Source organism: Lithobates pipiens, unplaced genomic scaffold, assembly GCF_037356315.1.
Source record: "Lithobates pipiens isolate NorthernLeopardFrog02 unplaced genomic scaffold, aLitPip1_a1.2 Scaffold_13, whole genome shotgun sequence".
Taxonomy (NCBI): domain Eukaryota; kingdom Metazoa; phylum Chordata; class Amphibia; order Anura; family Ranidae; genus Lithobates; species Lithobates pipiens.
Window position 1 is genome coordinate 422262517 of NW_027507718.1, and position 21903 is coordinate 422284419.

General features: G+C 43.5%; 1 protein-coding gene across 1 annotated transcript in view; it reads right to left on the bottom strand.

The window, feature by feature from the left end:
- Window positions 1–17702, bottom strand: part of KLB (klotho beta) — a 50762-nt gene extending 33060 nt beyond the window's left edge. Inside the window, exon 1 of the mRNA XM_077477627.1 lies at window positions 16802–17702. Coding sequence (XP_077333753.1) covers window positions 16802–17539 — 738 coding nt within the window. The 5' untranslated portion in view covers window positions 17540–17702. The remainder of the gene's footprint in view (window positions 1–16801) is intronic.
- Between the last annotated feature and the right edge of the window lie 4201 nt (window positions 17703–21903).

Sequence of the window (21903 nt, forward strand, 5' to 3'; positions counted from 1 at the left end):
GTGGGGGTCTCTCTTCTAGAAGCTTCCTGGATCAGCATGATTGACTTCAAGGAATTGTCCCTCCCCTCTCGTCCCCGAATGAATCCAACCTGATCGGTATGGATCCACCCGGGGAGGAGTGTTTTCAATCGCTCTGCCAGGATTTTTGCGTAGATCTTCACATCCGTGTTCAACAATGAAATCGGCCTATAACTCTCTAGTGCTGCGGGGTCCTTACCTTCCTTTAAGATCAATGTGATGTGTGCGAGCAGGGCCTCTTCACGAAGGGCCCCCCCTTCTCCCACCTCATTAAAATATTCACACAGTTTTGGTGCCAAGAAACTTCGGAATTTCTTGTAATATAAAATGGAGTAGCCATCTGGGCCGGGGCTTCCCCCTAGAGCTGTATCTTTAATTACTCTTTCTACTTCCATTACTGAGATAGGGGTCTCTAACTCCTTCATCTCGTCACACATGTCTTTTGGGAAGTCGAGCTTCTCAAGATATTCCCTAATAGCTTCTTTCCTTTTCCCCCCGTCCTCCCTTCTAGTATTTATATTGTATAAAGCGCTGTAATATCCGTGGAAGTTCTCTGCAATATCGGGTGTTGCAAACTTCATCTCCCCCTCTTTGCTCCTGATCTTCGGTATGTAGGTCCTATTTTTCTGCTCCTTTACCCTTCTTGCCAGCCACTTACTAGATTTATTACCCCAAAGGTGTCTCTCGCTATTTATTTTATGGAAAGCTGTCCTCCTCTCTTGTTCCAGGCATTCCTCTAACTCTCTTTTTTTTTTAAATAATTCCTGGGTCTCCTGGAGCCCCCTAGGCCTGGTCATTTGTTCTAATTCCTCTACCTCCTTGTAGAGCTGAACCTTCACCTTATCCCTTTCTTTCTTTTTCCCGGCGCCAATTCCGATCAAGATCCCTCTAATAACCACCTTGTGTGTCTCCCAAATAGTAGCCTTTGAACACTCTCCTGTATCATTTACTTCATAAAAGTCGCTTAATTCCTGTAAGATTTTTATACTCACATCCTGTTCTTGAATGAGGGAGTCATTCAGTTTCCAAGCACTTCCTGTCCCCATATGACCCTGTATATCTAGTTGGATTTTTACAGGTGCATGATCGGAGAGGGTGATTGACTTAATTTCTGATTTTTTTAAGTTGGCCACTAATTGTTGTCCTATCAATATGTAGTCTAGTCTTGTAAAGGTTTTATGGGCTGAGGAGAAATGGGTGTAGTCCCGATCTTTTTGGTGGTTGATCCTCCATGCATCATGTAACTGGGCATTGATCAATGCTTTATTTAATTTTCTATATCGCTGTTCTGCCCCCCGTGTACCGCCCCCTGAGGAGTCCATCTTAGGGTCCAGACACCAGTTTAAATCGCCGGCTAAAATTACCATGCCTGTTCTGAATTCCTCCAGTTTCCTTAGTACTCTCTTTAAAAATGTATCAGGGTTTCTGTTTGGAGCGTACACATTAACAATGGTGCATTGCATAATTCCCAGTTTACCCTTTAAGAATAAATATCTCCCCTCTGGGTCAGCCAGTCGTTCCTCGATTTCAAACCTTACTGATTTGTCAAAGCCAATGGCTACTCCTCTGGAGTGCGCAGAGGGTGTGTCTCCATAGAACCACATTGGGAATTGAGATGATGTCAATTTTATCCCTGAGTTATTGGTTATATATGTTTCTTGAAGACAGATGACATTTCCCCCCAAAAATTGGAGTTCCTTGTTAATTTTATATCTTTTTTCTTTTGTATTTAGCCCCCTCACATTATATGTTATCACATTGATAAGAACCATTTGCAACTAATATATTGTTCTATCGTTCAACGAGTGCTGACCCAGCGGGGGCTTACCCTTCCAGGGGGCAAGGAGGACGTGAAGGGCACTGCACACAAAAAAAAAAAAAAAAAAAAAAGAAAGGCACACCCACACACTCCCTCCCCCCCTCCCCCCTCCCCCCTCCGTCCCTCCATCCCAACTCTGCCACTGCAGCCGTTGGTCGGGGTCTCTCCCCCGTTTTTCTCTTTTCTCCTCTTCCCTTTCTCATTTGTGGGTATATGAACCCGACGTTTATCTCTCAGATAACGTCTGTGCTTCATATTTACCCGGGGGTTCACACCTGGTAAAGCCTGCCCAGCAAAGACGACTCCCTCCGCCCCACCCCCCTCCCCCATTTTCCCTCCCCGGACCCATCAAGCCCTCAACATTGCTGCACCCTAACTGTCTCCTTCCCTATCGTTTGTCTCTCTATTTCTCCCTCTCTGCCATCTTAGTTTCCGTTGGGGAAGGTTCGTGTCGGATTCTTCCTGCCAGCCTGGTAACGGAGGGGGGGCAATCTCTAAACTCTCACAGAACCTTCTTAGGTCCTCAGGGAACCGGAGTACCGCTAAGCGGCCATCTCTTCGTCCCCTCAAGCATGCTGGGAAGCCCCACTGATAGGGGATACCCGCCGAGATCATGGCTTCCGTTAAGGGTTTTAGCAGTCTCCTTCTCCTCAGCGTTTCCGGGGCCAGGTCTGAAAACACCCGCAGCTCCGCCCCCTCGAAGGAAATCTCCGGCAATGCCCTAAGTTTCTCCATTATTTGCCCTTTCTCCTCTGCATAGTGAAACCTGACTATCACATCACGTGTAGCTTCCCTACTTGCTGCCCCCCCCACTGCGCTCCTATGAACTCTGTCTAACTTTAGGCTTTCAGTAGGCTCTCTTTGTAGTAACGGGTTAAAGACCTGCTGCACTACTTTACCTAGCTCTGCGGCACCATATTTTTCGGGAATACCTTTAATGCGTATATTCTTCCTCCTACTCCTATTCTCCTGGTCTTCTAATTTATAAAGGAGGGACCTATTTGCTCTCTGGAGGCTCTGTACCTGTTCTGCTATCACATCTATCCTGAGCTCTTGGTTGTCAATTCTATCTTCGATCTCCTCTACCCTCTCCAGTACTCGACCTATATCTTCACGTACTCCAGCTATTTCTATCTTTAGGGCCGCCTCCATTTTTGCGAACATTTCCCCAAGCATCTCTTTTATCAGCGAAGGTTCTATTTGGGGACCTGGTCGCAAGATCTCTTCTTCGAGCGCCGGCTCTCCTGATTTTCTCTCCCCCTCTTTATCCTTTTGGCCTCTGACCGAGCTTTGTATTATGGGACTTGTCTCTTTAGTCCCCCCACTTTTAGCCCCATTCGCTTTCGCTCCTCTACCATCCTCTCCTAACTTCTGTCTGTTCAGGCCTGACCTCCTTCCCACTCCTTGTTTTGGGCTTTCCTGTCCCTCTTCTAGCACACTGATATTAGTGATATTACTTGCCATGTATCTTTGAATCCCTCCGGGGCTGGATGCAGGTGGGGCGCTTTTTCCTGATTTTGCCTTCCCCCTCATTCTTCCTCCCTACTATTTTTTCCCCACCTATTTCTAAGTCTGTCCCACCTTTCTATAACCAAGTCGTCTCCTCAGCGGGAAACGGGTAGGCCTCTGGGGATGTGCCCTTCCTGCAATCCACCAGTGACCCCCTTACAAATAAATGCAACTAAATACAGAATAATAGAGATCAACACATTCAAAGTAAAAAAAAAAAAAAAAAAAAATGTCTACACGAAAAAGGGGGGATAAACCCGTTATGGGCAGTCAGGCTGAGAACTGGTGAATGTCTTCTAAGGAGGGCCGAAGGCCAATGCAAATGGACTATTCTAAGAAATGTAGGGGCAGCGAGATCTTCATTTGCTTCTTCTATTTCCAACCGTCGGTTCTCCTATCCCCTTCACGTTTCCTTCCTCCTAGAATGGGGGTTTTTTATTGCCCCTGTCCTCAGTACCTCTACCATCAGCTAGGGAAGAGGGGTAGAGTCCTTCTATGCTGTGAACAAGACTCCCTCGCAGGTCTCCGCTTTATTACTGCTTTATTACTGCTACCTCTTGATAGGGACTTAAATACTCTTCTAGAGCGAAGACAGGGAGATGGACACAAAGGAAAAAAAACAAAAAAAAAAACCTCCACGTCAGTCCCTAGTAATGCGAGAGAGGGGAACCCTCCAGTCCAGAAAGGGCCAGCGGGGGTGCAGGCGCTCAGACTCCTTCACTTTAATGGTCCCAGAGAAGCGCTTCCTTGCGACTGTCAATCCCTCTTACTCCTTTCAAACGTGCGCAGTACCCTTACTCTTGGGACTGTGTCCAGTCGGGATGGGATTTAAGGTCTTCTAAGTGCATATACAGAGACCGGCGATACGTCCGGGTCAGCCTAAATGATGTCAAGGCAGGCCCCAGTCTTTAGGTTTATTACTTTTTGTTTGATGTTCCTGAGCCGCACCGGCTTGAGGAGGATATCTTTGCGTTAATTCTACCGCTGCCTTTCCAGTGACCTGAGGAGGGGGGTGATTACTTTTTCCCTTTCCTGCTAGTTTACTTAGATCAAACAATTTGACTTTTAACCATCAGCGTTTCCACAGCAGAATCTCTGTGTCTGTCATCCATGTATTACTTCCATCTTAAAACAGTTTTAAGCCCGTTTGTATGCACACCGTATCCAGCAGTTCACCCCACCCCCGTCAGGTACCTTTCCTCTGGAGCCTCGTCCTCCGCAGCCTGGTTCCTTGCTCCACTTCACCGCTCTTCTGTCTACTCGGCGGGGCTCCCTTTCATGCCTTAGTCCCAGCGGGGTGTGTTCAGGGGGTCGGGCGGGACACTCGCTCCGCTCTCCGGGTGGCTGGCTCTCGCCGGTCACTCCTTCCACCGTCCACCGGAGCGATCCATTCTCTCCGCTCCCCTCCACCAAGCAGTTGATCCGGAAGCGCCGTCACGTGGGCTTGTCCACAGCAGGATGTTTTACTGCTGGATCCTTGCGAGCGTCTCGGCCATGGGCTTGGCGCCGGTCACGCTCACCGTTTGTCCGGGGGCTGCGATGTTACGCGGGGATGTTGGAGGCTGGGGAAGAGGCAGCCATCTACTACACACGCCTACCTCATGGTGCTCCACCCCCCCTGCCTGGCTTTTTTTATAACCAATAATAATATAAGAAGTTTGGTTTGCAGAAGCATGGCAGTTGATCTCTGTGCTGCTGAGTGACATCATCAATCACAGTGAATCACAGTGTACCAAGGGCTATTGTCACTGACACATCACCATTATTCATCACAGCCATTCACACACTGCCAGTGCACACTACTATCAGTAAAATCTTCCCCTTTACTCTCAGAGAAGGTCTGTTAAATAATAAAAAGAAAATAATGTGTTGTTTTTTTTTGCATATATTTTCTGCTGTTAAATAATAAAATAAAATCATGTTTTTTTTTTGGCATATATTTTCTGCTTTTTACTATATTAAGGGCTAAATAAAAAATATATATATTCATCTGTAGACAACAGGTACATCAGTACAACAGCACATATCAGGGCTCAATAAAACATAATAGATGTGATAAAAAGTCCATGTAAATAAAAAAAACAAGAACAGAAGGTGAACTAACGGTCCCAGCAGAGATTCCATATGAGAAAATTTCAACGCAAGAGTGACTTTCCCTCCACCTCCAGAGCAATAGCTTCGCTCACCTCTAAGTGTGAACCACTGAACTAACAAATGGTCAACATCGCATGTCCCATACGAGTATAACCTCCAGATAGGGTCCAGGTCCACCGACCGATATCCCAACGGGTAAGTATGGTGAGGGCTTCAATATGTGTTCAATGAGGTCATTATCACTGAGGTGTCCCTAATGCCTCAATAGGGAATATTATTGCATAGCTAATCAACCAGCATTGTTCTCCCTTCCTTTTACCTTATTTATACACTTACACTTTTACACTTATCTGGAAATGTTTGATATGACATGTTATTTTGTCCAAAATAAAGATTATACAAAAAATAAATAAATACATTGTAACAGTGTTATTACAATGTGCGTTGTTTTAGGCCTCATGCACACGGACGTTTTTACAGCCGCTTTTTTGAGCGTTTTTTGCAGCTTAAAAAGGCCTGTCCATGTTAGTCTATGGCTTCATGCCCACCTAGGCGTTTTTGAGCTGCAAATGGCATAGGCGTTTTTAAGCTGTAAAAAAAACCCAGGACCAGTGCGTTCCCTGGCGTGGAGCTAGAGCTGTAAAAACGCGAATCGCGGGAAAATGCGCAAAAATGCGCACAAACGCGCAACATATTTTCTTTGTTTTCTGAGTGCTATAGCCAAGAGATGCGTTTCTTTAAAAACGCTACTTAACGCTAACGCTAAAAAACGCGCAAAAACGCCAATGCAAAACGCGGTAAAAATCGCGTTTTTAACGCCGATTTTTCCAGGCGTCGAAGCTAGCTTTGCAGCCAGTTTTTTAAAACGTCCGTGTGCATGAGCACTTATTGCTTGAAGCGGATGCAAACGTAGGCCTCATTCATATGATCAAATCAGCCATGGTATGGCAAGTATTCTTTGGCTATCTGTGGCCAGGGACCCAGGTGTTTGCATCCAAAGCCAATCATCTGTCTATGTATAGGTCATTCTTACAGCTGGTAGCATGGGTGGTAGATGGACCTAAAGTCACATTCTGATTTTAGGCCCACTTTAGATGTTACGGGTCTTGGTAGAGGTTGGGTACAGTTTATTTTTAGAAATTGGCAGGATAAATCATTTGAAAATAAGCAGGTCATTCATGTCTCCTGGCACCCTAGTTGGGCACATTTTGAAGCATATTGGTTAGAATACAAGTTGAGACTGGCCAGTACTCACTCAAACAAGGTAAATATTGGGTGTCCCCGACACAAGTCCATCACGCATATGAGATAGAGGTCAAGGATAACACTATTGACCGCTGTAAACATGAGATGACAGTCACTCAGTCCAGCTGATTTCAGCCTGATTAGGTAACATCCCTCATGTCTATGGTCGTAGACAGGGGCGGACTGACAACTCATGGGGCCCCCGGGCAATCAGAGATTATGGGGCCACATAGTATACAAAAACGACTACTACATACTGTCCCTGGTTTTACTGAGGCTGACAACCCTGATGGGGCCCCCTAGCGGCCCGAGGCCCTCGGGCAGTACCCGAGTGGCTGAATGGTCAGTCCGCCCCTGGTCGAAGGCAGTCACCCCGCAGTCACAAGCTCTCTTGAGGAACATTGATTTTGCAGGTTAGAAAACTTCTTGTTTTTCATTATTGCTGTTGCCCTCTGCAACAACATCAACTTAATGGAAATGAATGAAAAACAACCTTTTCTCATTTACGGAGTATTATGCAGTTCTAAGCAGATGTGTTTCCAAGGCAGTTGGAGGCCTCATGTACACTGGACGTTTTTTGACATTTTTACAGCAGCTTTTTGGCTGTAGACATTTTTTAAAGTCATTAAAGTCATTAAACTCTCCATCATGTTATCCTATGTGTCCATGCACACATAGGCTGTTATCAGCAGTTTTGGGCAGTGGCCTTTTTGAGCAGTAAAAAAATAAATAAATAGCGGGTTCTGAGAGATGTTTTTTCAGCTGTAAAAACTCTCTAACACTGATAAACGCTCAAAACGTCGCTCACCAGTGGTTTTTTAACGTTTTTGATCAATTGAAAAAATATTTTTTTTCTTCACAAAAAAAAACGCTAATACGGAAAAACAATAAAAGACAATAAAAATCGCTATTGCAAAAACATTGAATAAAGCTGAAAAAAATCACTGCACAGCTACTGACGTTTTTATAACTTTGTTTTTAACATTCAGTGTGCATGAGGCCGAATAATTGCTGTACATCCAACCACTCTCAATTGTCTTTGTGTCTATGAACAGTCTAAAAGTACCCAAAGACACGAGACTGCTTTTGAACAAATTAAAAAAAAACTATTGTGTAACATAAAATGCCACATTTTGTTTTGTTTAATAAATACTTGTTTTCTCCTTTCCTCATCATTGCTGATCTCCTGTGGTCTACATGCAGCCACTTCCTGCCACACATATACACTTTAACAATGACAGCATAGTATTTATGTGATAACAGTAAACAATGCCTAGAGCGCCTAGAGGCGATTCAGTTCGCATTGTGCGCTATACAAGTATTTCATTCATTCATTCAATGCCTGTGCAATTTGCATCTCTCACCACTATTATTAGCACTTTAGCGCCTGCAAAGCGCCTCAGTGTGAAAGTAGCCTTAATCTGATTATTCTGATGAAAGGGATCACTGTGGATTGTTCTGGGGTGGTGAACAGGAAGACATTAATCACAGGGTGAAAAGTTTTTTTTTTGCAAGATGCATTAAACCCATTTCACACCGAGGCGTTTTTCATGCGCTTTCACGCTAAAAAAAAAGCTCCTGAAAACCTATTTCCATTCAAATCAATTAATGCTTTCACACTGGGGCAGTGTGCTGGCAGGGTGGTGAAAAAACACCCCTCTCCATTGAAATGAATGTAAAGCTCTTCAAAAGTGCCTGAAAAGCTCTTCAAAAGCGCTCAGTGTTTTACTGGCAGTTTAGAAGCACCTCATTGTGAAAGGTTCCTAAGGCCCCTTTCACACTGGGGCGGTGCGGGTGTCGACGGTAAAGCGGCTAGTGGGGCAGTCGCTTTACTGTCATTTTAGCGGCGCTATTCAGCTGCTAGTGGGGCAGTTTTAACCCCCGCTAGCGGCCAAAAAAGGGTTAAAACCAACCGCAAAACTCGCCACTGCAGTGGCGCTTTGTTGGCGGTATAGCCGTGCTGCCCCATTGATTTCAATGGGTAGGAGCGGTGAAGGAGTGGTGAATACACTGCTCAATCACTGCAAAGATGCTGCTAGCAGGACTTTTTTTTAACCATCCTGCTAGCGCACACACTGGAGTGAAAGGAGTCGCTTTTTTCAGGCACTATACAGGTGCTATTTTTAGTGCTGTAGCACCTGAAAAACGCCTCAGTGTGAAAGGGGCCTAACTTTTTTTTATTTTTTTTATTGTGAGATATATACCACTGCACTATATTATATGGGGCATTATAAACTTCATTTTTTTTTTTAATGCATGTATGCTGCGGTAAGAAAGATAGGCGCAGCTGCCACAGTTACATTTCCATAGCAGAATGGTGTGTTCTGAGAGCGGGCTCACATTATATAGAAGCCATGCCGCCCGGGCAATAAGGCCCACTTAAAGAGCCACTGGGAGGCAGTGCAGCTTCTGCATGAAGTGAGCGCACTCTCAGCACAGAACCTCATAATGCAGCATCGGCATATGTGTGATTGGCAAGAGGCTAAAGAAACTATCTATGTAGTACATGTGAAGCTAGGTAGTAGTCCTGTAGAACAGGTCAAACCAAAGAAAAAGCGGCTCTTATTTTTACCATCCACTGTGCTCATTCTGAGTAACCAGCAGAGGAAATTTATTGTTGTTGCCTTCTATATGATTTTCAGACCCACAGCTTGAGGGAGCAGACTATGTAGGTACCTCTATGTTTACATGCTTGTGGAACAGCGCGGTTCACTTAGATGTAAGATAATTATCACCTGGTCTGGCCAACAATAATCAAATAAGAAAATGACTGTTTGTCTGCATATATGGGCTCCTTTTGATCTGTCCCAACATTTCTAAGATGACAGATCTTAGCTGCCTTCAGAGAAGTCTGCACAGGGCATAAACATACTCAGCTATTATATGCCTATAGAATAAGGCCTCTTTCACATGGGGCAGATCAGTGATGATCCGCCCCGTGGACATCCTCTTGCTCAGCGGGGATCGCTCTGTCGATCCCCGCTGAGCAAGAAGATGATGGGTCCATCTCTGCACACTGTGTGGGGACAGCCCTGTCAGAGCACCGCTCTCCCCTATGGGAGATCGGATGACGATGGACCTGTCATCGCTGACATCCGGCGCTCCATAGACCTCTATGGAGCATCCCTTCAGGTCCGCCTGAAAAACTGACAGGTGGACCTGAACAGATCGGTTGTGTGAAAGAGCCCTTCGAGTTCTGATTCACTGACTGATCATCTAGCCTCCTTTTTTGTGTCCTCAGATACATTTTACCTTTAAAGTGTAACTCCACTTTCGTGGGGGAAAAAAATAGCAAATAAAGAAAAAATAATATAGCATGTACAATTGCGATACAAGTCATATTGTAATTGAATGTTATTTAAAAAAAATACCTTTCCTTTTCAATCTGTAGCCACTGTCATTTTCAATAAATGCAATATGGCTACATGGAGTTGTTCTGTACACAAAATGTGTACAGAACGCCCCCCAGAAACATAATTTCCTGCTTGTGTGATTGGTTTACCAATTTTCCCAGAAGTCTGCCTAAGTCAGATTTCAGGCATCCCCTGCAACAAAAATTTCATTTTTGATTAGGTAGTTCCAATGGGAACACATCTAAAGGGATGCAGGCCCAGAAGCTTTCCTCATAAGCTGACTGATAGTTATGAAACCACTCCCATTATACCCACTTTGGACAGAGGCACAGACAGACACACATGGATTTTTTTCAGAATAACAAAAGGTAGGAATCTGCAACAAAGGTTGTTATAATCATTGCAATGTACATAGATCTCTCAGGGGGGATGTTTTTTTTCTCAACAAAAGTCGAGTTAGGTTTTAAGCTACTTGCCTTACCTATTGTTATTTTACACTCACACAGGAAATGTTAATACCTTTCTGTTTTTCAGAGCAAGAAATGTGCATAACTACTTGCAAATATTGGGAACAAATACTTTGGGGTACATTTATAAAGCAGTGAATCTGACATTCATTTACCAAATATTCACTGTAAGTGAATCTCCTGGTTCATGTGTTTTCAATCCCATTGTTGATATTTTCACAAAATCAACTTTCACAAGGTAACAGTGTATTTGAATGTATCAATGTTAACATATGACTTATTTTGCAATAAGAAAAGGTAACAATGTCACATGTTATTACTATAGAAGCCAAACCTAAAACCTGGCAGGTTGCAATGAGGTTGTTATGGCTTTTGCTACATATTGTCCATTACTCTTTATCTATCTATCTATCTAGACAAGTGTCTAGAGCCTTTCTCAACCAGAGGTTGCTTATCCCTGGTTCACACTGCATGCAGCTTTGAAATCATGCGGCTTCACTTGAAATCGCAGAATTTCAAAGCCACGTTTCAGTGCGACTTCAGGTGTGACTTGGCTGACATGCACAGATATCTATGCAACCTGCAACCTGCCAGGTTTTAGGCCTGGACACATGACTAGATAGATAAACAAAGAGTAATGGACAATATGTAGCAAGCCATAGCAAGCCAGAACTACTTTTATAAATCGTTGCACCGTGTCTTTGGAGTGTGGGAGGAAACTGGAGTACATGGAGGAAACCCACAAGGCACAGGGAGAACATGCAAACTCCAGGCAGGTAGTGTCGTTTCTGCTTCCCAGATATGTTACTGCTGACACCAATGAACTTTTCAGCTGTCTGTAATGAGGGTAATCTTCTCAATAACCAGCAATATAATGCTTTTCTCATTGGCTGCAAGTGTAACAGGACCCTTCTCCACTGCCCAAAAAATCTACAAGATCCTTCTCCACTGCCTAACAAATCTACAGGACCCTTCTCCACTCCCAAACAAATATACAAGACCCTTCTCCACTGCCTAACAAATCTACAGGACTCTTCTCCACTGCCTAACAAACCTACAGGACCCTTCTCCACTGCCTAACAAATCTACAGGACCCTTCTCCACTGCCTAACAAATCTACAGGACCCTTCTCCACTGCCTAACAAATCTACAGGACCCTTCTCCACTGCCTAACAAATCTACAGGACCCTTCTCCACTGCCTAACAAACCTACAGGACCCTTCTCCACTGCCTAACAAATCTACAGGACTCTTCTCCACCCACCACCAATATAACATGGAAATGTACTGTGATCACCAATGTAAAAAAGCACTTCTCTGACCACCAATGTAAGGGGCACTACATCGGTTTAAATGAAGACTTTACTGACCATCTATGTTGGAGGGCATTTTTCCACTGACCACCAATGTTAGGTACCACGATTCCCAAGATCTAAGTTTCTTCTCTGGCAATTGGTTATTGTTATTATATAAATAATTTCATTATGTCACTGAATGTAATTGTGTCTTCGAGGAGCACTGGGAGTCAATTACCCTAAGTATGCTACAATTCTTATTCTTTTATTTATTCTTATATCTAAAACCTTCTGTACACACTAATGTTCCCTGAGCTGTAGATATAATAATTATAAGAATGTTTTTTCAAGCGTTCCTCTGTGTTAAAAAAAAAACTGAGAAAGGACAGTCCATATAATTTACATTTACCTTGCACTCTCACAACGTATTTATGAAGACTTACAGTTTGTAACATTTGTTGGCAATATTGTTCTTTTATCTTCCACACAGGACATAATGATTGTCTTTATTTAATAGCAATGTAACCTGCAGCTAATACAACTCTTTCTGCAGTTTAATAAAAATTGGTTGTTAATGCCCACATTTGCTCATTTGCAGTATTAAGCCCAAAAATAAAAATGTTATATATTTATTTTGTTTCTTTTTTAGGCTTTTTTGTGCTTAAAGTGGTTCTAAAGCCTTATTTTTTTTATTTTTATTTTTTTATTTAATGCATTCTATGACCAACTTTGGCAGCCAATGGCGCCGCTGCGCTGTCTCAGCCAATGAACAGGGAGAGTCCTTGATGACTGAGGCAATCATGGACATTGCTGGATAGAGATGGGGCTCTGGTATGTATTGGGGGAATGGAACTGTCAGAGTTCCACTCTTCCCTATGGGGTGATCAGATGAAAACAGACCGCTTGTCTGTTTTCATTTGATCCCATCCAATTCACCAGATGGATGGAAAATAAGGTCACCATCCCTCAGGATTTCAAGGACAGGATCGGATGGGATAGCAGTGAGTGTCAGCAGACATGTCACCGCTGGCATTCACTGCCCCATAGGAGTGAATGGAGGCTCCGATCAGGTCCACCTGAAAAACTGACAGGCGGACCTGATTGGAAAGCCTGTGTGAAAAGGACTTTACAATCCCTGAAAGCACTTCAGCCCCAGAAGCTTTTACCCCCTTCCTGACCAGAGCACTTTTTGCAATTCGGCACTGCGTCGCTTTGCACTGACAATTGCGTGGTGGTGCGACGTTGTACCCAAAAAATTGATGTTCTTTTTTCCCACAAATAGAGCTTTCTTTTGGTGGTATTTGATTGGTTTTGCTGTATTTATTTTTTTGCGCTATAAACAAAAAAAGACAATTTTGAACAAAAACACAATATTTTGTACTTTTTGCTATAATAAATATCCCCATTTTTTTTTTTTTAAAGCAATTTTTTTCTCAGTTTAGGCCGATATGTATTCTTCTACATATTTTTGGTAATAAAAATCGCAATAAGCGTATATTGATTGGTCTGCAAAAAAGTTACACCGTCTACAAAATAGGAGATAGATTTATAGCGTTTTTATTATTGTTATTATTTTTTACTAGTAATGGCAGCAATCTGTGAGTTTTATAGTGACTGCGACATTATGGCAGACACATCGGATAATTTTGACACATTTTTGTGACCATTGGCATTAGTACAGCGATCAATGCTATAAGAATGCATTGATTACTGTAAAAATGTCTCAGGCAGTGAAGGGGTTAACACTAGGGGGTGATCACGGGATTAATTGTGTTCCCTAGTGGGTGTTCTAACTGAAGGCGGGAGGGGACTGACTAGGGGAGATGACAGATTGCTGTTCATACTTTGTATGAACAGACGATCTGTCACTTCTCCCCTCAGAGAAATGGGATCTCTGTGTCTACACACTGAGATCCTGGTTCTCGCTGTGTTACGAGTGATCGCGGCAGCCTGGTGGTCATCGAGACCACCGGGCACTCGCATTGGCCCCGGGGGCGAGCTGCGGGAGCACGCCCCTTGTGGCCACCTTAAGGAGCAATGTAGCATGACATGATACACCTGCCCGTACCATTCTGCCGCAGTAAAACTGAGGTGGCTGGTCGGCACACGGTTAAAGTATCAAACCTAAGTAGCATTAAACCTTAAAGAGGGATTCCACCAAAAAAAAAATATTAAAAGCCAGCAGCTATAAATACTACAGCTGCTGACTTTTAATAAATGGACACTCACCTGTCCCGGGTTCCAGCGATGCCGGCAGCCGAGGCCGATCGATCACTCAGCTCTCGGCTGCTGTCGCCACCATTCTAGGTGAGGGAATCAGGAAGTGAAGCGATTCGGCTTCACTTCCCGGTTCCCTACTGCGCATGCGCGAGCTGCGCATTAGGAAATCTCCGCGCTGTCACTGGGACCCGTGTGTGTCCCAGCAGACAGCGCGGCAGGGCAGGAAATGGTGTAGACTCCCACGGGAGTCTATGCCCGGAAGTGGGTGAAAATACCTGTCTTTGACAGGTATCTCCACCCCCCTCCCCCCTGAAAGGTGTCAATTGTGACGACGGAGGGGGGGAGGGATCCGATCAGCGGAGGTTCCACTTTAGGGTGGAATCCCGATTTAAGTATATTTTAGCTTAACATTGAGAAAATAAAATAAAAAATAACATTCCCCAGTTAATTATTTGTTAAAATTCTTACCCCACCACTTGCAGTTTACAACTTTCAATGCTGGGGCTCCTGTTCTCTCAGTGCTACATCCCTGAACTTCCTGTTTTCACAGGAAAGAGCTACCAGTGGACAGTGCATTCTCCAGTCAGTATGTTAGCTTTGAGAAGGAGGAGCATTGGAGCTGCTTGCCATTCTAAACTATGGGGCTGTGTGTTTTTATTGATGCACAAAGTGTAAGGAGATACAACTCTAGTCTCTGCATGCAAGGGTGGCTCCATAGGATGCAAGAGAAAGAAGCCACCCTGAAACAGAAAACCTGGGACATCAGCCATGGTACTAGCTTAAACAGGAACTCAAGCAAGGATTAAAAGATAAAAAAAAGGTCTCACCAATTTGAACGGTTCCATTATTGCTAACGGGGTGCGACTTGTCATGCGACTTTGCACATTCAAACCGTATGACAAGTCTCACTAATGTGAACCAGGGCTGACGGTGGTACTAAACCACTGTTTTTTTTTTAAACCTGCAAGGCAAAGTTATAATGTGCTAGCTTCTATCTTCACCCCATTTTCCTTCTGGGTTGGTGGGCTCTGGGTCCTTTCATTGGATGGGTATGCTGTTTCTTCAGAGCACATGCGCTGGTGACATCACACACAGCTTCGCAAGTAAATATCTTCTAAACGGTGCACATTAAGGAGATATTTACTGTACCTGTAGGTAAGCCTTATTAAAGTTTACTCTCACTTTAATCAGCTGCTGAATGTGCTTAAAAAAATTAGGGTTTAAAGTGGTTTTAAATTCAAAACCAAAAATGAATTTTTTTTTCAGATGTGAGATGTGGACGCTGCATTTGTTTTCTTTTTTTTTAAAGCTTTTTTTCCATCTGTTTTCACCTGGTGATCTGATCAGTAGCACACATAAATACATGCTGATCAGTGTAAGCACCCCTGTCAGTGATAAATGGTTTATCCCAACCCCCTAACTGCTACATCTTCAGGAGAGCTTGTTCTATTGAAAATCAGCTTTACTGTCAAGATCATTGGGTGAAAGTAAAAGCAAAAAAGCCTAAAAAACAACTTAAAGCGGGAATCCGCCCAGAGTTCCGCCGTTTTTTTTTTTTTTTAAAGCCAGCAGCTACAAATACTGCAGCTGCTGACTTTTAAAATAAGGACACTTACCCGCCCAGTGCGCCCGCGATGTCGGCACCCGATCGTCTCTCGGGTGCTGCCGCCGCCATCTTGGGTATGGGAATCAGGAAGTGGAGCCTTTCGGCTTCATTTCCCTGTTCCCTACTGCGCATGCGCGAGTCGCGCTGCGCAATAAGGATGGACCCGCTGCCTCTGGGATCTGTGTGTTTCCCAGCAGGCAGCGGGGGACTTTCGGAAAGGGGCGTAATCTACGCCCCTTTCCGCAGAGAGCTATCCCGGAAGTGGGTGCAGATACCTGTACTGTACAGGTACCTGCACCCCCCTCCCCCCTGAAAGGTGCCAATTGTGGCGCCGGAGGGGGGGGAGGATTCCAATGAGCGGAAGGTCCACTTTAGGGTGGACCTCCGCTTTAATGCAGCCATCACATCTAAAGGCTCATATACACAATAATAAAATGTCCGTACAACGAACAATCAACCAACAATGTGATCCTTAGCATAGTGCTTTGGACAGCTGATACCAACTGTTGTGACAACAAAAACTGCAACTGCAGACTATAAAATTGTTTTCATATGTGAACACAAAGCCTGATTGTCATTTAATTAGTACAGTTTTAGTCGGAAAAAATCGGAAGAGCAAAACTTAGCATGTTTGGAAACAAAAGAATACATTACAATACAATTCAACACATTACATCACTTCCGAAGTTGTATTCTGTGGAACAAGAATTTTTGTAAATTAAGTAGCCTTCTCGTTTCCATATGAGACTAGCATGCAAAAAAAAAAGAACATTCGTACAATATTCTCATCATGTGTACAATGCTTAAAAATTGGTAAAGCTGCATTATAATAAATGTTTTCTTTTGGGATTAAAACCACTTTAATCATACTTTAACCGGTACTGTATTCAGATCAGGGTTTATAAAACACTAAGAGTTCTTTGCAAATGTTAAAGTAATGAGCATACAGTAGATCAATACAAAAACTAGAGTCTAGGTATGTCTAAAGATACAAGTCTTTTGAAAGTATGAGCATGCTAATAGTTTTATATTTAAATTAATGGTGAATGGCCCTGCCAATAACTGTACAGACTCTTGAGGACACTTACTGAGAAGCACCTAAAGATAGGTAGAAAATATGTCATAGTAGCTAAAACAGAAGACACCAGGGAAACACTTATATATACATTGATTTACCTTGATGAGGTTGTGGGTCACTGCTGCCACCTTTACGTCTCCTCCTTTTACCCAAGGCGCATGAGTCCCCGTACCATACCCATGCAGGGCTACTAGGTAGGGGTTGTGCATGGTGATCCAATATTTCACCCGATCGCCAAACTGCTGGAAGCAGAAAGTTGCATACTCATTGAAGAGATGGATGACACTCTGGTTTGCCCAGCCGTCGTACTGCTCCTGGATAGGCACAGGTAGGTCCCAGTGGTACAGGGTGATGATGGGTTCTTTGCGTTTACTAAGGAGAACATTAATGATACGGTTGTAGTAGAGGACTCCCTGCTCGCTGGGAATGTTATTTCCCTGTGGGAAAAGCCTTGGCCACGACAAGGAGAAATGGTAAAAATCCACCCCTAGGAACTCCAAAGCTGGCAGCTCTTCTCTAGGGAAGCTATCTGAGATGCCTTCACTGTGCCCAGATGTGCGGTTTGCCACCCAGGACTGGCGAGATTTCATAAACTGGTCCCACACAGATTGTCCTCTGGTGGAGTGATCTTCTTCCACCTGCAGAGAAGAGCTCCCTACACCCCACAGAAAGTCGCTGGGAAAGGTTCCATGGGTGAAGAGTTGGCTTTCATTTAAGGGGTTCACCTGACTCATTCTCCCCCAGACTTTCCTGCCTTCTCCTGGTCTACCTGCGACTTGCCTTGTGCAAAGCAAAACCACAAAGATCCAGCAGTCTTTCAGCCAAATTGCATCCATGGTCCCCCTCTATGATCTCCTGGTTTGGGGGCTTCTTTTATGCATTAGGATGAAGAGTCTTCCATTCAATGGTCGAGGGTCTGCAGAGAGAATAGATGTCCCACTGACCCTGTTCTGCTGACTTCTGCAGCCAGCGCTGTCTTATCTCAGCTGCTCTATAGAACTGAATTGTAAAAGTGTTGTCAATGATTAGCTTGAACTGTGTGCTCAGGAGGGGTCGCTGACGGAGGGGGCGGTGAGTTCTTGTATCAGTTCTATTGGTAGCTTGATATTCCTAGCCAATATGTTACCTATCCTAGGAGAACTCACACCTACTGTACCTACTCCTCTGTATTATCGTAGCTTATTTAGCTATATGCTATCCTGTGTAACCATCTATAGGGGAAGCCTAAGTTTTAGAATGCTATGCTAGATTCTAAGCTTTCTATAAATCTAGAAAGCCCAGCATGACCTCCAAATCTATAATTTGAGCTATAAGCTATAGCTGGTCTTTATACCCAAGCTGTAGGTAGGGCATTAGGCTTCTGCATACATTGCCAATTTCTGAAAGATGTTTTTTGGGACTGCAAGGCTAAGCATGCCCTTTTATCATTGAAAATATTCAGTGGAACTGCAAGACTAAGCATGCATCTTTCTGTGTAACAAGCAAGCTTACCTGACTAACCTCTGAACATTTGTCACTGAACAAAAAAAAAACATGAAATGATGTGGAACTACAATACACAGATTGCCTCCTTCATCTCCAAATCACAAGATATACTGAGACTTGTAGTTCCACAAATCACTCTGTGCCCCCAGCTTCCCTAGCAATACATCTCTAGACTCACATTATCTCTGCATCCCCTGACTCACAAGGCATACTGAGATTTGTAGTTCCACAAATTACTGTTTACCCAGAGCTTTCCTATCTCTGCATCCCCTGACTTAAAGATCCATTGCATCTCCTGGCTCACAAAGTACACTGAGACTTGTAGTTTTACAAATGATTGGGTGCCCCAAGCTTGCCTATCTCTTCATCCCCTGACTCACATGTCCTCTGCATCTCTTGGGTCACAAGGCACACTGAGACTTGTAGTTCCACAAATGACTGTGTGCCCCCAGCTTCCTATCTCTGCATCCCCTAACTCATATCTGCTCTGCATCTCCTGGCTTAAAAAGCACACTAATATTTGTAGTGTCACAAATGACTGGGCTCCCCAAGATTGCCTATCTCTGCATCTCCTTACTTATATCTCCTCTGCACCTCCTGGCTCACAAAGCACACTACTATTTGTAGTTTCACAATCAACTGGATGCCCCAAGCTTGCCTATCTCTGCATCCCCTGACTCACATGGCATACTGAGATTTGTAGTTCCACAAATTACTGTTTACCCAGAGCTTTCCTATCTCTGCATCCCCTGACTTAAAGATCCACTGCATCTCCTGGCTCACAAAGTACACTTGAGACTTGTAGTTTTACAAATGATTGGGTGCCCCAAGCTTGCCTATCTCTTCATCCCCTGACTCACATGTCCTCTGCATCTCTTGGGTCACAAGGCACACTGAGACTTGTAGTTCCACAAATGACTGTGTGCCCCCAGCTTCCTATCTCTGCATCCCCTAACTCATATCTGCTCTGCATCTCCTGGCTTAAAAAGCACACTAATATTTGTAGTGTCACAAATGACTGGGCTCCCCAAGATTGCCTATCTCTGCATCTCCTTACTTATATCTCCTCTGCACCTCCTGGCTCACAAAGCACACTACTATTTGTAGTTTCACAATCAACTGGATGCCCCAAGCTTGCCTATCTCTGCATCCCCTGACTCACATGGCATACTGAGATTTGTAGTTCCACAAATTACTGTTTACCCAGAGCTTTCCTATCTCTGCATCCCCTGACTTAAAGATCCACTGCATCTCCTGGCTCACAAAGTACACTTGAGACTTGTAGTTTTACAAATGATTGGGTGCCCCAAGCTTGCCTATCTCTTCATCCCCTGACTCACATGTCCTCTGCATCTCTTGGGTCACAAGGCACACTGAGACTTGTAGTTCCACAAATGGCTGTGTGCCCCCAGCTTCCTATCTCTGCATCCCCTGACTCATATCTGCTCTGCATCTCCTGGCTTAAAAAGCACACTCATATTTGTAGTGTTACAAATGACTGGGCTCCCCAAGATTGCCTATCTCTGCATCTCCTTACTTATATCTCCTCTGCACTTCCTGACTCACAAGGCACATTGAGACTTGTAGTTCCACAAATGGCCCCAGATTTCCTAGGTCTGCATCCCCTGACTCATATCTATCCCCTCTGCACCTCCTGACTCACAAGGCACAGCAAGACTGGTAGTTCCACAAATTAATGTGTGCCCCCAGGTTGCCTATCTCTGCATCTCCTGACTCTCATTTCCTCTGCATCTCCTGACTCACAAGGCATTCTGAAACTTGTAGTTCCACAAGAGACTGTGTGCCCCCAGCTTTCCTATCTCTGCATCCCCTGACTCAAATGTCCTCTGCATCTCCTTGCTCACAAAGCACACTGAGACTTGTAGTTCCACAGATGGCTGTGCTCCCTGCTTCCCTATCTCTACATCTCTCCTTTAGCCCCAGAAAACACTGTTGCCAACCAAACCCGCCAACATGTCACTGGTAGTAAATAGTCATTTATGACTATAGATAAAACTGGGAACAAACACAGTACAGGTATTATAAAAACAATTATTAATGCTGGGAATTATAGCTGCTAGGTATTGCAGGTAGCTTGTCTAGAAGAGCCTGTTATGCAATGATGCATGAGATTACTGTACCTATCTAGGCTTGCAATGTCTGTTTACAGTACATGGTGAAAATGTATCTTTTTGCAATGCAAAGATTTTCCAAATTGTTATCATTGCAGGCATCAGTCATGGTGACACATGTAAATAAAATGTTTTTTTTTTGTATGTTGTGATGTACTTGTTTTACATGACTATCACCTTTCTAGTCTCATGTAGACTTCATACCTGTGACAATGCAAACAGAAACTGATCTACGCCTTATCATACTGGATAAGGGGCAAGAGATAATGATACTGCAAACAGCACACAGCAAATCTAGGTGCCTCACATACCAGATCATCATTATCCTATTATGCAAAGCATCAAGGTCTGTGTTTGTGCTTCTTAAAGGAACCCTGTAATGAAGAAGTAGAAGGTTCAATGATTGACCTCCAATGCCAGTTTCTTGGCTTTTATGCTGATCCAGTAGCTTCAGTACCTTCAGTTACTGAGTTGGAACAAGTATGCAGATTGGGTGTGCTGATTTCACAATGATTTTCCTGATTTGCGTGCTTTTTTGGGGTTAATGACTATGCTGAAATCATAAACAGCCAAGCAACTTTCATCTTCAGAAGAAATACGCTATTCTGCAAGTGCAATCTCAATATTTTCTAAAGTACAGATTACCTTTAAAATGAGCATAATCTCCCATAGACAAAGACAGATGCCCAATCCTGCATTGGGTAAGAACCTAAGGTCTAGAACTCAAGTGTGATTGTTCATAGGAGGAGAGAGTTTAAAAAAAAAAAATACCATTTACTATTTTCACCCCTCTTTGTTAACAGTGCAGCTTCTGACAACTCGGCAATCCTTCTCCAAAGTTTCCCCTCCAAAGAAACAATTTTCAGGACATTTGGGAAAGCCAAGCTGACATGATTGTGTGACGAGATTAAAAGCAGAGCCAAAGGCTGGATTCACACCTATGCATTTTTAGTGCTTTTTTTGAATTTTTCAGATTTGCACAACAGAATGTGTTCCATAGGAAACCATGTTAAATGGACTGTAGTGCAAATCTGCAAAATGCAAAAAGCACTAAAACTGCATAGGTGTGAATCCAGCCTTAAGTCTAGTACAGACGATCAGAAAATCAGAAGAAAAATTCAATTTTCAAAGCGATCAAATGATAATCTGATAGTTAGTACAGAACTTTCGAGAGCCAATCATGACAGTTCATCTGAAATTATCCGAAGAGACAAACACAAATTTTTTTCTCATGCAAGACCAGATCATACTATTTTTTCTTAATCAGTACAGTTTTCTCTGGAAAAAAATCGGAAGAGCAAGACCACGCTTGCTCGGAAACTGAAGAATACTTTACATTACAATACAATCCATCACTTTCGAAGTTGTATTCTGTTGTACGAGAATTTTTGTAAATTGATTAACCCTTTCATTTTCAATATGAGAATAGCATTAAAAAAATAAATAAATAAATAAATAAAAGATAATTCATCTGATATTCTCATTGTGTGTAATAAAGTGTTACTAAACCCACAACAGGAAAATCAGTCTGCAAAGCATGCTTGTTATATTCACTGTGGAATCTAAGGAGTTAATCTTCTGCA